The 20,533-nt window shown below is 37.6% G+C and overlaps 1 protein-coding gene across 1 annotated transcript; it reads right to left on the bottom strand.

Moving 5' to 3' along the window:
• Window positions 1-1,204: 1,204 nt before the first annotated feature.
• On the bottom strand, window positions 1,205-20,505 carry Fancb (FA complementation group B). The gene is made up of 9 exons (XM_050160661.1): window positions 20,203-20,505; window positions 16,072-17,087; window positions 12,430-12,582; window positions 11,425-11,520; window positions 8,128-8,256; window positions 6,919-7,130; window positions 2,440-2,870; window positions 2,091-2,325; window positions 1,205-1,708 (listed from the first exon to the last, which is right to left on the bottom strand). The coding sequence occupies exons 2-9, from the start codon at window positions 17,026-17,028 to the stop codon at window positions 1,306-1,308; spliced, it is 2,616 nt and encodes an 871-aa protein (XP_050016618.1). The 5' UTR covers window positions 17,029-17,087; window positions 20,203-20,505; the 3' UTR covers window positions 1,205-1,305.
• Between the last annotated feature and the right edge of the window lie 28 nt (window positions 20,506-20,533).

Genomic DNA, 20,533 nt, shown 5'->3' with positions numbered 1-20,533 from the left:
GCCTACAGTTGGAATTTCAGAAGGCATCGAAAGCATTTTCACGATTGGCATGTATAATGTGTGTGCACCCAGGACATGTGCGGCAACCTTCTATCTGGTTTGAGATGGAGTCTCTTACTGTTTGCCATTTCACGTGAGTTTTCAGGAATTCCTCTCTCCACTTCTCATCTCCTTGCGCGAGCCTTGCATTAGAGGTGAATGCTTCTGCATCCAGCTTTCTGAAGATGTCAAGAGCAGAATTCAGGTCCCCAGCCTTGCAGGGCAAATGCTTTAACCCTTTAAGCTCTCTGCCCAGCCCCACAATTTTACTTTTGATAATATAGTAGCTTGCGAGGTACACTTTGTCTCTTGAGAGAGATGAGAGATCTACTTTTAAGAAAAATGTCCCAAGTTCTTTTCTTTACATTCCTACAGAGTTGTCTAATTTCGGAGCAGCTGTCTAATACAATATAACCAGAGCTTTACAAACTGGTCTCACGCAACGCTACATTTAGCTTTCCAGAAGAGCTAAATATAGCAAGTAGTAGTTTCTGATCATCTGACTTAATTCATCCACTTGAAGCTTTTTTTCACATGCCCTGTTTTACTAAACAGAATACCCAAAAAGAATCACATGTTTTTTAAATCATCAACATTTTAGTTCTTTGGATTATTGGATTTGGTTCTTTGCATAGAAGGTTTCATAGGATGCTGGCCTTTACTTCCCAGCAAAGGTCAGCTGGGAATATTATGGGCATCTAGTGGGTAGAGGAAACCAAAGATGCTGCTAAACTTCCTACTAACATAAAGCAAAACCCCACAACAAATACTCATCTATTCCAAAGTGTCTCTAATATAGATCTTTAATTTGCCTTAGTTTTTCTGAATATAAAATATAAAAGCACTTAACCCTCCACATTCTAAACAAGAAAAGAAGTCTCCAGCCACAGTTAAATGTCCCTTGCATTAGAAAGTAGAAGCAGGGGAAGATAAAAGGAGAACATAATAAACTTCTGCTTTACTAGAAATACTATATTGTGTCATCAAAACTGATCATTGAGCCGGCGTAGTGGCACACCCATGTAATTTTGGTACTCAGGAGGTTGAGGCAAGGGGATTTCTCCAATCCTAAATAAAACCAATCTGAGCTCCATAACGAGTTCTAGAACAGCCTGGATTATGGAATTGCAGCATACACAAAAATAATAGAAGAAAAACAAGATCCTAGGGATTATAATAAGTTTTAATCTTTATATTAAATAAGGATAGCAAATTAAACACTTCATGATAGCTGGAATATCCTAAAACAAGACTTTGAAAGTGCAATTACAAATTGGCCAGTTTCTCTGCAATAAGGTCTGATTTCAGCTGAGTCTCAGCTAAAGCCAAAGTCATCTGCACATAACTGCTGCCATTCACTTTCAAATTCAAGTCCTTTATCATTCGTTCTCTCTGCACTTCCTGCTTGTGCAGACAGATCTTGTTCTCTTCCTCTGAAGCAGCTGCAGGACTATTCTTTGCTTCATTTGTCTTATGCATAGCTCCATCTCTAGCATACTCAAAGGCAGAAGTGGAAAGAGAACAAAAGGTAACTAGTTCCTTCTCCAGAGTGTCTAACCAGTGACCCATTAGGAAAGCCTCATTTCCTAATCTCAGATAACTGAAGAAACATCTTTCAGGGAGAACTCTGATCAGTTGGTCAAGACAGTGGAACAAAACTCCCTCATTCCTGAAATAAAAGACAGACATAATGTGACCCAGTTACAACAGCACACAACAGTCACATGCAAAAGATTACAGCAGTCAATTAATATGCATTCATAAACACTAAGATGGATAATAAAAGATGCATGCTTTCGATAATAAAATTCGGATTATATCAGTATCCATCTCTTGTGCTAATTAACTCACTAGCAGTCCGGTTACTGGCCTGACTATGAATCTTTTGCTTAGTAAGAAGAGCAGCATACTAGTCACTGAAAATGGAATTCTACACAGGATTGTTATTAGACCACTCAGACACATGGAAAATAGAATTCTACACAGGACTGTAATTAGACCACTCAGACACATGGACTCCTTGGAGCTGATTTGAACTGGTTGTGCATTACCTGCAATAGACTGTTAAAATTCCTTCAAATGTTGTTCTCGGCTCCCAAGAGAAGAGTGCCCCACAATTTCGGAGCATTTTATAAAGGTATATTTCTCTAAATCCATTGATTATTTCACATTTCATGTGTTTCAAGAGCCATATCTTCATTAGATTCGGGGCATGGGTAGGCGATGTGACAAGAAAACAATATTTGTGCAGTGCTGCAAGAAGCAATAAAAGATCTTCCATATGTTCTACAAGAAAAACACATCACAGATTCTAGCTTTAAATTCTGTCTAATATCAACCGATTTTCAAAAACTTCTGATTCAATTAAGCATACAATAAAAAATTACCCCCTCAAATTACCTATTGATTCCTTCTTTGGGAATGCCAGTAGGTGGTTCATACTAAAAAGGTCTTGTAGATTAAAATCAAGGCTGCCACATATAACATAATCATGCACGGTGTTTTTAACACTATCTCTGTCACTAATGTTTAACAGCAAAGTGCAACACAGTTTGCTGAATACTAGAAGTGGTGAAAGAGCCGTGACAGCAGTAATTATGTGGGTAGATTCTATCTTAGATAATTGTTCACAAGAAGAGTTTTCTTCTTCCTTGCTACCAGAGGTCAACTTGATCCTTTTTGTCTCTGGTCCTGTTTCCACGGGCTTCAAGTCTGCTTCTGGAAAAGAATACATACTCAACCTAGTCACCTGACTTTGACACTTCAGAAGCTGAAAGGTGGACCTGTTGCTTTGATCCATTATCAGTGATAAAGTCATTTCATTGGAAGAGCTGCAAAAAAACAAGAATTTGGTTTATTCTGCATGTTCTTTTAAAAGAATCAAATAAATAGTTAAGTATTTACAAAAGCAAAAGAGAGTTATTGTCTCCTTACCTAGAGAAAATTATATGAATTTAAAATTTGACAGAGTTGGGCGTAAAAGCCATGCAAACTTGAAAAGGTCTAACATCAAATATATCAACCATACTCCTCGTTAATCCCACACCCAAGAGGAGCTGAGCAATACAAACTAGATTTTCTGTTTTTTTTTTAAAAAAAGGGTTTTTAAGAATAAAATCTGAATTATCCACAACTTTTAGAGAAATTGATCACCAGATTAAAATTAGCTCATGAGAAAATTCCAGGTATCCACTGCTTTCCAGATCAGTACAACCAAATGGCAAAGTCTATATAATTTATAATTTGGATTTTATACAGTGTTCCATAGAACAGGAAAAACAAAACAAAACAACCCAACTTCTTCAGAGGCAGAGCTGACAGGATAGCTTGAGCCCAGGAATTCTGGGCCAGCCTAGACAACAAAGCAAGACTTGACATGAATAAGTAAATGAACAAATGAGCAAACTATTACAGCTTTGGTACTAAAACCAAGAAAATATTATTGAAGGAAATTTCAAGCCAACTTTACTCATGTTCACAAATGCAAATATTTTTGACTAAACATGATCAAACCAAATCTATCATTAATGCAGCACAATTATATAATGAATTTGTAGTTATAAAATTCAGGATTGTAAAACTGGTTTTTTACTAGAAAAAGAATTCACCTAACTCACTGCATGAAATAAAAAAGCCCCAAATCTGATGATCTGTCACCTCAAACACCTTAGAAGTCTGAAACACTAGGCCTGGTAACACATACTGGAATCCTGATGTTGGAATGGCTGGGATACAAGAATCAAGAGTTTGAAGCCAGGCTGAGCAAAACAGAGTCCTAGATCAACTTAGGCTACAGTGAGATCTTTTGTGGTGAAATAAAAAGAAACTCACTAAAATGAGTCAAGTAGAAAACTCAAATTGCTGGGTAAGTTGTTTAAACTCGATACTGTTATAGTCAAATAGACTAGCAGAGTCTCTCCAACTTGTCTGCACACACATTTGTGGTTTATTGTTTTGGTGGGAAAGCTTTTGGGTAGGCTCCAGAGAGTAGAGATATTGTTTTCCTCTTCATGATTTCAATAGCTCGAGGAAAAAAAAAATCTTCTATTATCAGAGACTTAGTTACTTAACTAAACTTTCTCCAGTCCATGCTAGTTTAAAGTTTCCACATGGTCCTAATTCTTCTCAATGCATTGATCAAAAGTTTCATGTGCTCTTTAATTATCTCCTTCCTGAGAATACTATCTTAATTTTGTAAATGTCATGCTCCTCAAATAAACTCAATGCATTTGCACAAAATGAAGATTTGTAGAGCATTGCAGGCAAAACACATATAGCTACTAAAGAGCAGAAACATGGTGAGAATTAAAATGTGTTACAAAAACCACAACAGATTGGCACTCCAATGTGTACTAGCTAAATCCACATAAAACCTGAGAGGACTTGGAAAGGAATTCTAGAAACTAAAAAACAAAGTTTAGCCACATTTTTTTTCAGATGGGCTCTGCTTGCTGGCAGTATGCTGCAGCTCCTTTAAGAGAGGTCTTCCTGATTCAGTGGTAGCAAAAACAAAAACAAAAGCAAAACAAAAAAATGCAGTTTGGAAATGGTAGATTCCTTGGCCATGCTGCCAGCACAAACTCTGACTCTTTAGGGAAGTCCAGCTATGGAGTATTTAAATGAGGTTTGTGAGCAGAGGCCTACAACTTGCTTAATAGCAACCCAGACCTGATGCGACCTGACCCTGGATCTGAGGTGGAGAGAATGGCTCTCAGAGGCAATGAATGGACCTCCAACATGTTCGACTGGGCAGAGCCAAAAGGTAAAGCAACCTTAGTCCTAGTAATGTCACTTTGCATTTTAAGAAGCATTCCTGGACAAAAAATAATTACAGATACATAATAAAGACAGATCCAGAAAAAAAGACTTCTAAATGGGTCACAGTGTTGGATAAATGTATGCAGGCTTAGGAGAAAAAAATAAGAGTATAGTTACAAAAAGATATTATTGTTTTTTTTTTTAAATTTTTGAATGTGAAGGAGCTAAGTGCAGAGAAACATTTTTTGTATGGGTTGCTAAGCTAAACCAACATATATATTTTTAAATCTTGACTTAAAAATTTGAGTCTAAGGATATATTACTTTGGAAAAAGAGTTCTTTTGTTTCCACAGAAGATGTGGACCTATGGACTCCTTCCAGACTAATATGGTTTAATGGACCAAGGCCCCACTGAAAGGTTGCTGTGAATACCCCCAGTAAATTACTTCGACCAACAAAAAGCAAAAAAGAAGTTTGGGAAAAACTATTCCCAAATTCCCTAAATAATTATTTATAAATGTTTGCTTACATTTAAAGGGGGATATGCTATAGAGATTTGCATTGGTATGGATCTTGGTTTACTGATACAAATTTAAGGTCAATTTTGTTATATGTATATTTCTGTTCCTGATTAAGGTATCGTGTTTGTTGAGCTCATTTAAAAATGTAATGTATAATTAAGAAATATAGGTTAATATATAATCATCTATAATAGTCAAGCTTGTAGTCATGCTAGTTAGGTTTTCTAGGTGTATAGATATATTTTCAGTTAGATAGATATTCATCAAATCTTTCAGAGACCTTCAGAATATGGCATTTAATATGTTTTAAGATCTTAAGACTTTTCATGAAAATGAGACACATCCTGGCAGCACCAATCTGCTTCAAGAGGATAAATGGCATCAAAAAGACTCCTTATGTAGTTTGCTAGCCATTTAGGCAAGAAAGTGCTCTTGCCTGGAATGCTTGATGTTATGGTGTATGAACTGAACATGCAGGTCACACGGAGAAATGACTGCTGAACTTGCCTAAAGGTAAGATGGTCCTTTAGGGTTCCTGCTTTATGAAAGAATCTGCCAGACATTCTGCAGGACACAAAAGAAAGTGACCAACAAACTGCCAATATAGGTGAAGCTATCGTTGACATTTCCTGCTTCGTGGAAAAATCTGCTGGATACTATGTGCCTGTAGGCTGAAGATGGATGCCCCAATGGTACAGAAGAACTTTGGGTAACTATCCAGGCAGCAAGATGTCTCTGTCAATTCTAGAGTTTGGGAAGTTGCCTACAATGCACTTCCTGTTTACTTAGGTAATATTATATCCTTCTGGTATCTTTGATGGAGTTGAAGAATAAATTGTTATCATTATAGTTTTCCTTAGTTATGATAAAAGATAAGGTAGACATAAATATCTTAACTATAATTCTTGCTTAATATCTATTTTGTTAGATGTAATTTTACTATATTAAAGTTAAAACCTTCCTTTTTATTTAGACAGAAAAGGCGAGATGATGTGGAAAGTTCTTCTGTGTATGTGTTGCTTTTATTAGTTAATGAATAAAGAAACAGCTTTGGCATGTGATAGGACAGAATAGAGCTGGGTGTGTTAAACTAAACTGAATGCTGAGAAAAACAAGGCAAAGACAAGGAGACACCATGTAGCCATAAGAGGGGAAAGATGTGAGCTGCCAGCTGGAAACTTGCCAGTAGGCCATGAGCCTTATGGTAAAATATAAAATAATGGAAATGGATTAATACTAGATATAAGAGCTAGCTAGCAATATGCTTAAGCTATTGGCCAAACAGTATTGCAAATAATATAGTTTCTGTGTGATTATTTCAGGAGTCTGGGCAGCTGGGAAACAAACAAGCAGCCTCCAATAACAACAACTTTCAAAAGCTCAGTATGAAAACGAATATCTCATTGATTCATTATATACTGAAATGAAACTTTGGATGGAGGATACCCAATAAAATATTGAAATTAATTTTACTTGCTTTTATTTCAATTTTTAATATGGCTACTAGAACAATTAAAATTACATGTGCATTTCATTAATTTCTATTAGACAGTGTTGGTATGCAGTATTAATACAGAATTATTACATAAAATTTACTTACGGGTTCAAAGATGTGACTTTCAGTCCAATTACTAAGTCATCGTCTAGTACACGACACCATGTCTGCTTTACAATATGTTCTGGCTCTTGAAAATTCTCACGACACCATGTCTGCTTTACAATATGTTCTGGCTCTTGAAAATTCTCTGATACCTTTTCCTCAGGGGTATGGATACTGCTTTCATCTTCATCACAGAATGGAACAAGCTCGTCCTTAATGAAAAAAGTGTTAAGATAGGTGACTACAAAAAAATGCACTGAATGAATCAAAAATAATAAGGGAGATTAGCTTTGTGGCCTTATGACATGAAGAAATGTGCACAGCCCAAGACCAATAGACCACATGCTTCCCAAGATGGCTATGAATGCAGCCCAACACATTTGTAGATGATTATATAATGCTGATGTCAAAAGGCTGTCAAAACACTACAGAAGCATTTTTAAAATAAATTATAATACAGTATTATAATAAAATAATACAATAAAAAGTTATAGATTACATATAACTTACTAAAATAAAAATTCATGAAACATAACTATATACTCAGGTCAAGAATCCTAACTGGAAGATGAGCTATCTGATATAGAGCCAGTGGGTACAAAAAAACAGATTTTAATAATGTTTGATAATATACTCCACAAGTATAGTGAAAACAATCAATGTGGAACTTGCACTGAGCTTAAATCTAAAAGTCTGCATTAATAAAACTGATTAAATTATCATTTATGGGTAGTTTATAGAATTCTGCTGAAATTTTATGTTACTGTGTAGCCCATTCTCATGTCATTACCATAAACACAGGACTATAATAACAATAGAAACCACAGAGTTAGGGGAAATAACTGTGTTACTTATCGAATCTTTATTTTTATGTCTAAATGCCATTTGTACACCAATCCTCACAATAACCATAGCATCCTTTGTTTGTTGTATTGTTCTCTACAATTTATAGATAAGACAAACTCTGAGTTACAGAGAGGCAAAGTAACTTGCCAGATATCACACAGCTACAAAGTGGCAGATCTGGGTTGAAACAGACTGATATTGGCTCTTTAAGCAAATGTTTTTCAATATTATGAAAATCTACCATTACCCTGACTGCAATCCAGTAAGCGATATTTTCTACTATACTCTAATTTGAACAACTCTTCAACACATTGCACGTTATCAACTGATTAAATGATAAAGTAGTCACAGGATTAACTTTACCTCCTCATCGTTTGACGAAATATCAATGTTCCCATAAATTGAGTTTAAAAGAATCTTCCAAGAGTTTGCAATAAATTTATCTTTAAATGAGATATGCTTCTGTAATTTGTTAAGATAAACAAATGAAGCCTGTAAAATAGAAAGAAAAAAGTTACCAGAGGCAGTTCCAAATGAAACTGGACATGTCATTAATTCAGGAAGTACTTTCTGCAGATAAGCTCGGCAGAAATCACTTTCAAAGAGAAACTCTTTTGTTTTTAGATTCTGTTTCTCTTACAAACGAAGTGCTTTGTGCTCATAGGAAGACAGGGAAGTAACTGCTGTGGAGTCTATGCACTAAACTGAACATACTGATACAATAGTATCCATTTCAACGCTGAGTTAAATAATATGTATCGCTTTGAATAAAACTGAGTTCTCCCACCTAACAATGGCCACAATCTGTTTTATGGTGGTTTTTTTTTTTTTCCTAGTAAACTCTAAAAAAAAAAAAAATCAAACGAAAACTATTGAAGAAACTAACTTTGGCTCAGAGCAGGGAATAGAGCATACATTTCTTTTATTGTGCAAGATAATTAGATTTCAGTTCCAAGGATGAAAAAATCGTAGAATATATTTTGCTACTAAAAGTGTAAATAGTCTTGTTGAATTGACTGAAGTTGTTTTATTTTAGACAGACATGTGAGGCTGTTTAAATATTAATCTAGCTTCAAATAAAATGTCTTTCCATATTTAAAAATCTTTTGTGCTCCATTCTTTTGAGCAGAACTTTTTTTCTTAATCAATGACTAGAAGTTGGAGCAGGGAGACTGAATTATTTCTCTTACCTCATTATAAAAAGGGCGTAAAGAGTAGCTACGATTTTGAAACATCTCATGTTGGCCTCGTTCTATTGGCTTCATAGTGCTCATATTCCATTGCTCATGGACTTGGTAGCTTGTAATTTGGATACGAGTAGATGTACACATTCAAGGTGGGCTGACTGACAATGAACTCTCTGAAATTAGCACTGGCCTCTCCCGGTTCTTTCTCTCATCATGTCCTCTGTGCTCCAGGAAAAACTAGCAAATCTCTAGTTTAAAATATTGTGAAGTTTTGTTATTAAACCAAAAACTAAACCAAGCTCACTGCAAGAAATTTAGACAGGAAAGTATTCCCCTCTTTTTCCTATACACATAATCCTGCAACCAATAGACAGATGGCTTACCTTCCAGAATTTTCCCGTATATGTTAAGGACTATTTTCTTTCATTTCCTTACAACCAGAAACCAGAACAAAAACCCAATTTAGGGACAAACTACCCTGCTTGACACTGAGCCTTGCTTTAATATTCATAGTAATATTAATATAATAATACATGTCCCAAATGCCAAAATTTGGAAAAGTTTGAAGACTAAAAATGATGTCAACACCCACAAAAGTATATCCGAGTAATGGAAGCACTCTGGAAGCTGCCTAGGAGACCTAAATAATCACAAATATCTTTTTCTAGCCAGAAGGCAAGACTACCTGGTCTTACCACACCTTCCTTGCTTTTCTTCTGTGTTTACCATCTTTTCTACATGTCCGTAAGGGATGTTTTCAGTCTTGTATGTTTTCTGCGTATTTCTTAAATTGAATCACTCTGTGCACATCAGATTTTAAAGTTGGTTATGTTGCCCCTAACAGCTGTAGATCTTTCCTTTTCAGTGACCTACAGTCCTCCATCACATGACCCCAATGCACTCCTGTTGATGAGCACGTGTGTTATGTCAACGTCTTGCTACATGCTTATAACTTTCTTCAAGGTATGAGTCTTCCACATTCCCCTGCTGATACCTATGTTGGTGCAATGGACTCTAGTTTGAACTCTAAGGCACTTAATCTTTCTGGGTCTACGCATCTCATCATGTACAAAATGACAAGCGGGGGAGGAATAGTTCATCTCCAAAAGACTTTCCTCTTCCCAGATGACTCTGGCTTCTGTCAAGTTGATTTAAAAAAAAAAAAAAAACTAATGAGCACAGGATTTGTGAGGGTATTTCCCAAAATAATAAACTAAGGGGGACAGGAGCCATCACCCCGCAGGCTAAGGGTATGATGTTAAAAGGGGAAGGAAGAAGCGCACTAACACAAGCATCCTCTCTCTGCTTTCAAGCTACCATGAGACGCCTCGTGGCTACCATGTGATGCACAGCTGTGCTCCACCACACGCCTGCTGTCACAATTTGCCGCCTCATCGCAAGCCCTGAGCAACAACTGCAGCTGGCTAGCCAAGAATGGAACTATCTGAACCTGGGATCCAAAAGACATCCTTCCCGTAGGGCAGTGGTTCTCAACTTTCCTAAAGCTGTGACCCTTTAATACAGTTCCTCACGTTGTAGTGACCCCCAACCACAAAATTATTTAGGTGTTACTTCATAACTGTAATTTTGCTACTGTTTTGAGTCATAGTATAATATATCTGCTATACAGGGTAACTGATAAGCAGCCCTCGTGAAAGGGTCATTCAACTACCCCAAGGGGTCGCATCCCACAGACTGAGAACCAGTGCTTAGATGCTCTATTAGGAACTCTGTCAGTGATGAAAACTAATGCATTGCAATAAAGCTGGTATATTTAGCCAAAACTAATAGTTCTCTTACAGGAATTATTGAGAGAGTCTCTTCTATGCTGGTTTGGAATGTGGTATGTATTGACCTTAAACTCTTGTTCCCCTTAAGTGCTGGGGTAACAGCCATGTGCTACCATGCCTAGCTTTTGTAGAGTTTATTAGTGAAACACTGAGAGTAGACTGTTGCATGTCTGTTAATGTGCTATAGCCTTTTATAGTCACTGCCATTCTAAGAGAGATGCTGTGGCATGCTGATTCTATAGGTCAGGCTCCTTTTAAAACTGAGCTTCTGCCAATTTCATTCATATAGCTTGTTAAGCTTACCAAATCCTACTACTGAAAGTTGTCATTTCCAGACAATATACTTACATGTAGCCTCACAAGAGTTCGAGTTAGTAATTTTGAGACAGTTCTTGCTGTGTTGCCTAAGCTGTCCTGGAACTGTGTATAGCCAAACTGGACTCAAACTAACAATTAGCCTGCTTCACCATCTCAAATGCTAAAAGCACAGGCCTGTAATACCACACTCACCTTCATAATATTAATAGTTTTTCCAGCAGTGCCCAAAATCTAGAGCTCTCTGAAATACCCCTTTCTTCTAAACACTGAGTTGCTGAATACTGTAAACACCCCTCTACGTTATTTACTTCAGTTAGAATTCGTTAATCAAAAAGCAGAAGGAGACAGCAGACAGAGACACTAACTTCCAATTGTGCTTCCAGTGCCGGAAGCACCAAATAATAATTTTCATGTTCCTCTTCAGCAAAAGGGTCTTCAATGCAATAATCCAGTGGTTCAGTCTAATAACAGGAAAGAACAAGAAAAAAATTCTAAAATAAATTGAAAATTCAGAGGATTAAAAAATACAGTCACTATGTGTCCAAAGTGCAGTACTACATTAAAAAATGTATTTTCACCATCTGGAAATTAGGTGAGTATCACTGTGGGTCCTAAAATTTGTATACAGTATCACAAATTAGTAGGCTGTATCACTATTCTCAATAAAACCCTAGGGCAAACAACAATCATCTTAATTTTACAAAAGAAAAAAATTGGGGAGATTCTGATTCTACTTAGATCTGAAACTTCGGGGAAAATCCTTTCTCTTATGATAAAGACTTCCAAGACCACTTTAAATCTTTTTTGTATTTCAAAACATTTACATTAATGCTTTCTGGGGTTGGATGTGTTCAACAGCATGTATCCTCGCATGTATGTGGAGCTCAAAGTACAACCTGTGGAAGTCAGCTTCCTCCTTCTGCCATGTAGGTTCTAGGCATACAACTCAGGTCATCAGGCTGGGCAACAAAGTACCCTTACCACTGAGGCATTTCATGGTCACTTATTTCCTCTTTTGAGAAGTAGTTATTCTTCCTTTTATTCCTTAATTAATGCAATATTATTTAGTGATACAAAATGAAATTTCAGAAGCAACAATAAAGTTGACTTACGGCATTCCCATCATTTGAGTGACCCTTAGATATATCACAATACAAGTTTATAAGAAAAGGATGGTCAACTTATACAGCGTTTGTTGAAAAGGACAATGTACACATTTAAAGGACTGAGTCTATATACTTTTAAAGTTAAAGTATGAAATCATTTAGATAGAGGATTTAGATAAAGATAGAAACTATTTATTTAGATAGAGGATCAAACTTTTAAGTAGTAAAATGGCTCTTAAATTACACTATATAAACAGAACTTACTGAAAAGTTTATTCTGACAAAATCTGTTATAGCAAATGAAGTCAGCTGATCTGTGTTCAGAACGGCATCAAAAATGACCAGTAGTTGATCAGTTCCAACTCCAACAAAGTCATTTATCAAGATTAAGCTAAGTTGTTCCCACTTAGCAACAACCTGAAAGAATAAGAACATTACAGGAGGGATGCAGAAAGGAAAAATAGGAACCAACTAGTTAGTAAGTCTCTTTGTTCCATGCATTTATAATGTTAACCTCATTCTTACAAAAGACTGATGAAAGTCGTAATACAAAAGCTAAAGAAAAAGCTACTACAGGATCCAAAACCATAAGGAACTAGGACAACTCTGTAAATAGCAAGATATTTATGTCATATTTTATTAATGCTTATCTAGAGAAGATCACGGTTCTGATTTCTGTATTCAAATCGTATGATCTATATACAAATTCAAATACTTCTCATAACTAAGACTTTGGGAGGCCTAACATCTAGTATGGATAATTTAAGGATGACCCTATTTCCAATAAGCCTCAGTGGACATGCTGTTTCCAATCAGAGCAATTCCCCAAGGAATTCAGTAGCACTGGATAACTGAAAGGTACCAGTACATTTTGAAGAATTCTCAAAGTAGAATAAGCTCAAGATGAACTTAACAGCTTAACCCCAGTAGCAGTGGCACAGGCATTATTATTATCAGGGACAAAAAAGGAAACGAATGGATCCGTAACAGCAGGACACCTAGAAGCATTTTACTTAAATAGAATGATTTGTTAAGTTTATAATAGAATAGGAGATGGGGAGTTTAAAATAGATGCCTTAAAGGTCCAAAGAGCTAAAGGCTTTAACATTGCGTGTATCAGATCACCTAAGGCAGAAGAGCTACACTTCCTACCCAGAATCCACGGTTTCTAGAGGACCCAGGAATGTGACTTATACTTCAGAAAGAATGTAAGTAAGGCACTTCAATCTACATAATGAAATACCAATCCTGGCTCTACAGGATTAATTCCCAAATGTGGTTCTTCACTTGGACAGGGAAACAGCATATCTGAAAACCCATATGTCCCCATACAATTATGGGGCATCATGAACTACAGAAATGAGAAACTGGCAATCAAAATTTGGTTAACATATTCAGCTCATGTTTAGGCAGACGTGTTGGTGAGATTTGTGTGGGTGAAGCTTCCGACATTCCTAGGACATGGAAACATCAAAGAACTATGCAGAAATGTGCATGCCTGTTTGTAAAGAATATCTGTCAAAAAGTACTATTTAACACAAATACAAGTGAACCAAAAATGGGAAGCACACACATAATTTTAAACTATCAGTAAAAATGTAATAGTCATTTCTCAATGTAAGTGGAAGAGTAGCTCCTAGACCCTCTGTAGATTCAAGACTGTGTAGATGCTTATTGGTTTATAATTTGTATATAATATTCAGCTAAGCATAATGGTGCATGCCTTTAATCCTAGTACTAGGAAGGCAGAGGCAGGAGGATTTCTGAGTTCAAGGCCAGCTTGGTCTATATAGTGAATTCCAGGACATTCAGGACTGTTACATAGAGAAATACTGTCTTGAAAAACCAAAAACAACAAAAACAAGAATGACAATAATAATAATAATAATAATAAATTTACCCATATCCTGCCATACGCTTTAAAACATCTCTAGGTTATTAATAATGTCAAATACAATATTACAGTGGCTATACTGTACTTGTTAGGGCATAAAGACAAGGAAAAAGGTTATACATGTTCAATACAAACCCTAGTTTTTGTCAAATATTTTAAATTGCAGTTGGCACAATCAGTGTTTGCAGAACACTCAGATATGGAGGGCTAACTATTTAACACAGTTTGTTCAGAACATTGCCACTACAATTCAATATAATCAACTAAGAATCAAAATGTTTTACTGAATCTTTATTAAAATATTTTTTTCAAAGACAGGCTCTTACTAGTTTGCCTTGATCTCTCCACTGTTGGCATTACACTATGGCACCATACCTAGCTCTTTACGAAGTCTGAAATCTCAGGTGGACTTGGCATTTTTAATATATTTTAATTCAGACCACTCATATTTCAAATACTCCGTAACTTCAAGGCTATTAGCTATATTTAATAGTACAATTACAGAACATATGAATCTCCTCTATTGAAAACACAAATATCTGTGCCTACCTGACAATGGCTTCAAATTTGAAATGGTCACTAAATAGATTCTTGTCAAAACGTGCAGAGACAATTTCCACTTGAGAGAAAGCCTAAGAGAAAATGTAGTCCTGTCACTGAACTAAATATCTCTAAGGCTTTTATGAAGGGCTAGTCTGGGAGCATGATGAGATTTTCTTTATTTACTTAAATCTATGCTTGTATGTATTTTTGTAATCTACCTCAATTCCTTCTTGAAATGAAGCAGAATAAACAGATTCATACCTTCCACAAAGATATGCTACTTTCTATATAGGGACAAAACTGTTATTAGCCAGGTGGTGGTGGCACACGCCTTTAATCCCAGCACTCAGGAGGCAGAGGCAGGTGGATCTGTTAGTTTGAGGCCAACATGGTCTATAGAGTAAATTCCAGAATAGCTAAGGCTACACAGAGAAAACTTGTCTTGAAAAACAAAAAAGAAAGAAAGGAAGAAAAAAGGAAGGAAGGACGGAAGGCAAGCAGGCAGGAAGGAGGGAGAGAGGGAGGAGGAAGGAACGGAGGGAGGGAGGGAGGGAGGGAGGGAGGGAGGGAGAGGGGAAGGAAGAAAGGAAGGAAGGAAGGAAGGAAGGAAGGAAGGAAGGAAGGAAGGAAGGAAGGAAGGAAGGAAGAAAAACCAATCTTTGCCAGATAGCCAGGGCACACACCTTTAACCCCAGCACTCTGTAGGCAGAGGCAAGTGAATCTCTTTGAGTTTGAGACCAGCCTGGTCTACAAAGGGAGTTCCAGGACAGCCAGAGCTGTTATACAAGAGAAACCCTGTCTTGAAAAAAAAAAAACCCCGACTATTAAAGAAATGATTTTATTATTTAATAAAATATTAATTCTATTATCTAAAACCTTTCATGGTAGGTCATCAATAGTAAAGGCTTGGTATTGAATATTAGAAAATGTTTCATTCCATTTTAAATCCTACCACGTTTATTGTTTTGTCTTAACTACTAAGTATAATTGTTCAGGTATAATAACTGTACTTCTTCTAACTTAGGTATTGCAGTATGATCACATTGATAAAAATGACACATAGAATAAATGACAGATAAATATAATTAGTTATATATTTATGCTTCCAAACTCAAAGGCTTTATGACTTCAAACACCAAGGCCCCAAATCATTATCAAGTAGAATTCAGACAATTTCAAGAACAAAAAACAAAAACGAAACCAGAAAAGCAATAAAACATCTACAAAGCCTAATGCTAAAAACTGACTTACGAAAAACTGGAATGCTTAGAAAGTCTACGAAGAGTTGGACATGATGGAAGCACAAGGCTGTAATCTAGGACTCCTGAAAGTAGACAACTCTCCAGCTGTCTGTACTAGCTATTAAGACCCAGCCCTGTTTCAAAAAAACCCAACACAGCAAACACAGGAAAAGAAAAGCCCAAGACGACCCGCTGAATTATTGTTAAGATTAAGATCAAGCACTGTACCTTAAATTTCTTTTCCGAAACAGCACAAGCCTTGGAGTTGAATGACACGATGAAAAATCGGTTTCTTTTGCCTGAATCGAGGATCTGAACGGAACAAGGATCTACAAAGGGAAGCTGGCATACTCGTACAGGAATGCCATTGTGGAACAAAATGAGCTGGTTCTTTTGCGTCAGGGCAATCAGAGCCATTCGTAGCTGATGGTCGACCATTTCAGCAGCACGGACGTGCACGTGAGTTATAATACTACTATAAGCAAGAGGGATCAGGTAACTAGTGCTTAATTTTTCTTGAGTTTTAAGGTCATATGCACAAAGGTTGGAATCAGAAAATTCACAATCTGATTCTGAAAACTTATGGGTACCAGCGGCAGGTGGTTCTGCCAGCCCCAAAAATCCTACACCAAAATTTTCGATCTCACCTACCCACTCAACGGAAGAAAGAGTAGCTGATATGTTGGTAACCTCTCCAGTTTGGGAAGAGATATAGAAGAATTTGTTGAGATATTGCCAAAAAATTATAGGACCGTCAAAGATCTTTAAGCTCTCGTCCAGCGCATGATCGAGTGTGAAGCTCAAATGTCGTTCAAATTTATTCAGATTGTGAAGAAACAGTATACAATAGGTGAAGTCTCTACTATTATATTTCTGATATTGTATCAAAATGCAAGGGAGGTTAATTCCAGTTTTGAAATCTGACACACATTTACAAGACAGAATTTTTAAATGTGAAGCTTTCTCCTTAATCCTTAAAAAACCCGTGGAGATCAGAACAAAGGCTCCTTTTTCTCTGTCAAATAGCATCCTTTTGACATATAATGCAGACGTGTCTGTAGGCATTTCACAATCTTCAAAATAGGCTTTGGACAAATGAAAAACAAGGACTTCTCCATTATAAGACAAGAATTTTGCTTGCTCCTTAAATGGCATTTCTTGGTTGCTAGCCATCCTAATACACATCCAGTCTCTGTGTTGACCCCGGTCCAAATGCAAGGGGATTCCAATTGAGGCCGTTAATCCTAAGGGGAAAACAAAGAAGGAAGACTGAATGGAGTAGGCAGAGTAGAAAGCATATTTTGTTAGAAAATTATCACCCAGGTAACCATATATTTCATTTTAAGTAAACAGATCAAAAAACTTCTTATACAATTGTGACACCATTTTATGAAGAGACGGCCTTGCTGAATAATAGACCTTTGCTGCCCTTGACCTCCTAACCCTTTGCCTCAGCCTCTGGAGTGCTGGAATTACAGGTATGCATTACACACCTGGTGACAAGGCCATACTTACACAATGCAAGACTGTGACTCACTAATTCAGAAAAGAGACCTGAATGTGCTCTGAGCGCGGCAAGCTTTATTTAGAAGTTCTATTAAAAGTCCCTTTTATCAGGCGAGTAAAGGTGCTAACTGCACAGGACTGCACAAGCAGAAGAGGCAGACTTCAGGAAAAAAAAACAGCAGCCTGCTGCAGGGGTGTGCCTTGCAATCCCAGCATTCCATTGGTGAGATGGGACCCAGAGACCAGAGAACCTCCGGCAAGCCCACAGGACATCTAAACCTGGAACGTGGAAAACATCAGCAGAAACTAGACTGTCCCGACAGAGTAAGAAGGCAAGAAGCAACTCCAGAAAACTGTCCTCTGACATTCCTATGTGCGCCACGGCCGGCCACACACACAAAACCGCACCCCAAATTTAATTTAAAGGTGTCTGGAGGCTAGATGTGGTAGACTATACCTCTAATTTACTCTGGAGATAAAAACGGGAGAAGGCTAGCATAGGCCAGAGAAACTCTGAGAGCACTAAAAAAAAAAAAAAAAAAATTCTGGCTCAGCGAATTTTCTACTTCCCTCTGTTACAAATCTACTAAATCTAATCTGGGTTTATCTTAATATCTTTGGAATGAGATTCGGTTAATCAATGCTTTACTTGTCTTGAAACTCAGACTTCCCTAAAAAGGTTGATGGCTGAATTAGTTTGCTCCCCATAGCCAAGACACTTGGCCCCTGTTTCCTAAGGCCAACGTTTGTACAGGATGCATGATGAAAGAAAACTCTGAAAAACAAAGCTTCCAAATCACTATAGAAAACAAACAAACAAACAAAAGAAATACCTCTTACTTTACAATACATCCTTATGACTGGAGGAAACTATTGCTATTCAAAATAGAGGAAAACTGAGGGCGAAGACAGCTAACTATAATGAAGAGAAGAATTAAGTAACTGTGGGCAATGACTTGTGCTTATTATCTGTTTCAACACAGCACTCGTCACTTCAGGTTTACAACTACACTCTCAAAATAACCATTCTCCTCCTTCCTTTCTGTAAATTCAGACCCCTTACTCTAATGAAGGTAAACGGTCCCAAGGTTGCAGCATGGATCCATGCTTACAATACTCATCGGCAATGCTGCCAGCTTTCGAAAAGAATCACCTTGTCTCTTTAGCCAACGCGGTTAATCATACTGCCCTGGTAAGCATTTCCCTATTAAGAAAAAAACTGCCAGCTAGGAGGTGGTGGCGCACGCCTTTAATCCCAGCACTTGAGAGGCAGAGGGAGTTCGAGGCCAGCCTGGTCTACAAAGTGAGTTCCAGGACAGCCAGGAATGCTTATAGGAAAGCAGAGTGAGAGAAGGAGTAAAAGCAACGTAATTAAAGGAACAGCCTCTAAATTCAACAGACATAGGAAAATGTTGTTCTCTCTTGTTTCAGTGGCTATGTACATACAGAATCACTCGTTTAAATAATGACAACACATGGAATGGATTAAAAACACAAACATCACAGAATGGTACTACTGCATCTGAGTGGCAGTCCTGAAATATATGAATGGGGAACAAAGTTCATGATTGGGGGATAATTAATAAGCAATTTATGAAAGAGAGCAGTGACTATAGAATTTAACTTGGCCTAGCCTGGTGGTGGTGGCGCACGCCTTTAATCCCAGCACTTGGGAGGCAGAGGTGGATCTCTTTGAGTTCAAGGCCAGCCTGGTCTACAAGAGCTAGTTCCAGGACAGACTCCAAAGCTCCAGAGAAACCCTGTCTTGAAAAAAAAAAAAAAAAAAGAAAGAAAGAAAGAAAGAAAGAAAGATAGATTAACCTGGCAATAAATTGAAATGTGTATCTTTGGAAATTGCATTTCTGAGCTGATTCCAGAGAAACAGAACTACTTAGAGCAGGATACCACTACTCTAAAATATATACTGCATTGCTATTTGAAATATAAAAATTACAAATTCAAATGATTACCAGTAGGAAAATAAACAGATGGAACATCACACTACAGTTAAGAGGGATGTATTGCATATCATGATGGTTAAATTTTAATAAGGAATATGCGTATCAAACTAGGGGAATGGAGGTTAGGGGAGATTTTATCTATTCAAGTAATTTTATGATTATTTTCAAACAAGTTTTAGACAATGTGTTCAACTTTTGCAATAAAAGCATAAACATTGGAAACACTGTGGGAAAGATGCTACATGCCTTATTATGGTGAACCAGCTACAGATGAGTGATTTATGAGGAAACACTCGGGTTTTCTATTTTGGTGGAGGGGAAGGGCTGCTGGATTTGCAATTTCTACAAGTAGACTTTAGTATCTGTCAATTTTTAAGAAAGGCAGCATTATGTTCAACTAAACCACCACACTAAGGTTTGTTCCAGTGCTTTATAAATCTAAGTTTTACCAGCCTTGGCAAGGTTTGCATTTTGCCCTGGTAAGGACTGTGACTTGTCCCACAAGCCTGGCAGCATCCCAGGCTTTTAGCCATTCAAAATCAGATGCACTCCCTTCCCCAACCTGTGACAACCACAAATGTCACTTATATGGCAGAAACGAGCCCTACCCCCACCTCGTTAGCAACAAGCAACCTTTCCTTTTAACTTTTTATAACCACTTCAACTCGAGAGTTGAAAGACATTTTCCTTGCAAGCGTCTCACTCCACAACCAAGAGTGGTGGTGTAACACTTGCAGTCTCGATCTGAGAAACAGAAACAGGAGCCTGTGTGAGAGTTGAGGCCAACCTGGGCTACAGACCAAGTTCCAGCCAGGCCTGTCAGCACTATAATGCAAGACACTACAACAAAAACTCTTAACAGAACTCATCGCCGGATATAGAGAACACTCACAATCCAAACCATCCTCGACGGGTCAGGAGACAGAAATAGTTCTCCAAGGCAGCCAAATCGCCATGTTCCAGAAGCACCTATTACTCCAAACCTCCCGCTCGCGCATTGCACGCTGGGACAGCCGGCCCAATAGCTGAGTGAAAAAAAATTAGAAGGCTGAGCCTGATGGAGACGGTTGCCAGGGGAGACCGGAGCGGGTGGAGCCTCCGAGTGGTGGAAGCGAATAACCAGCTTCTCTGCCAGGGGCTGTGCTTCAGGGACAGCGTCTGAGTGCTCCAGGCTGCTGGGGGCAGGACAGCTGTGCCTGGAGGATGGCGGAGGGCGGAGTTTC

This window comes from Alexandromys fortis, unplaced genomic scaffold, assembly GCF_014885135.2.
Source record: "Alexandromys fortis isolate MF-2015 unplaced genomic scaffold, M_Fortis_MF-2015_v1.1 scaffold_120, whole genome shotgun sequence".
Lineage (NCBI taxonomy): Eukaryota > Metazoa > Chordata > Mammalia > Rodentia > Cricetidae > Alexandromys > Alexandromys fortis.
Note: the sequence above shows the minus strand (reverse complement) of the source record. Positions and strands in the feature narration are given on the sequence as shown.

Coding starts and splice junctions, on each gene's coding strand:
- Fancb (XM_050160661.1), bottom strand. CDS start 17,028: ATGTGTATTAGGATGGCTAGCAACCAAGAAATGCCATTTAAGGAGCAA. Junction 7,131..8,127: donor TTTCGTCAAACGATGAGGAG/GTAAAGTTAATC, acceptor TTTTTCATTAAG/GACGAGCTTGTTCCATTCTG. Junction 1,709..2,090: donor ATTTTAACAGTCTATTGCAG/GTAATGCACAAC, acceptor CTTTTATTTCAG/GAATGAGGGAGTTTTGTTCC.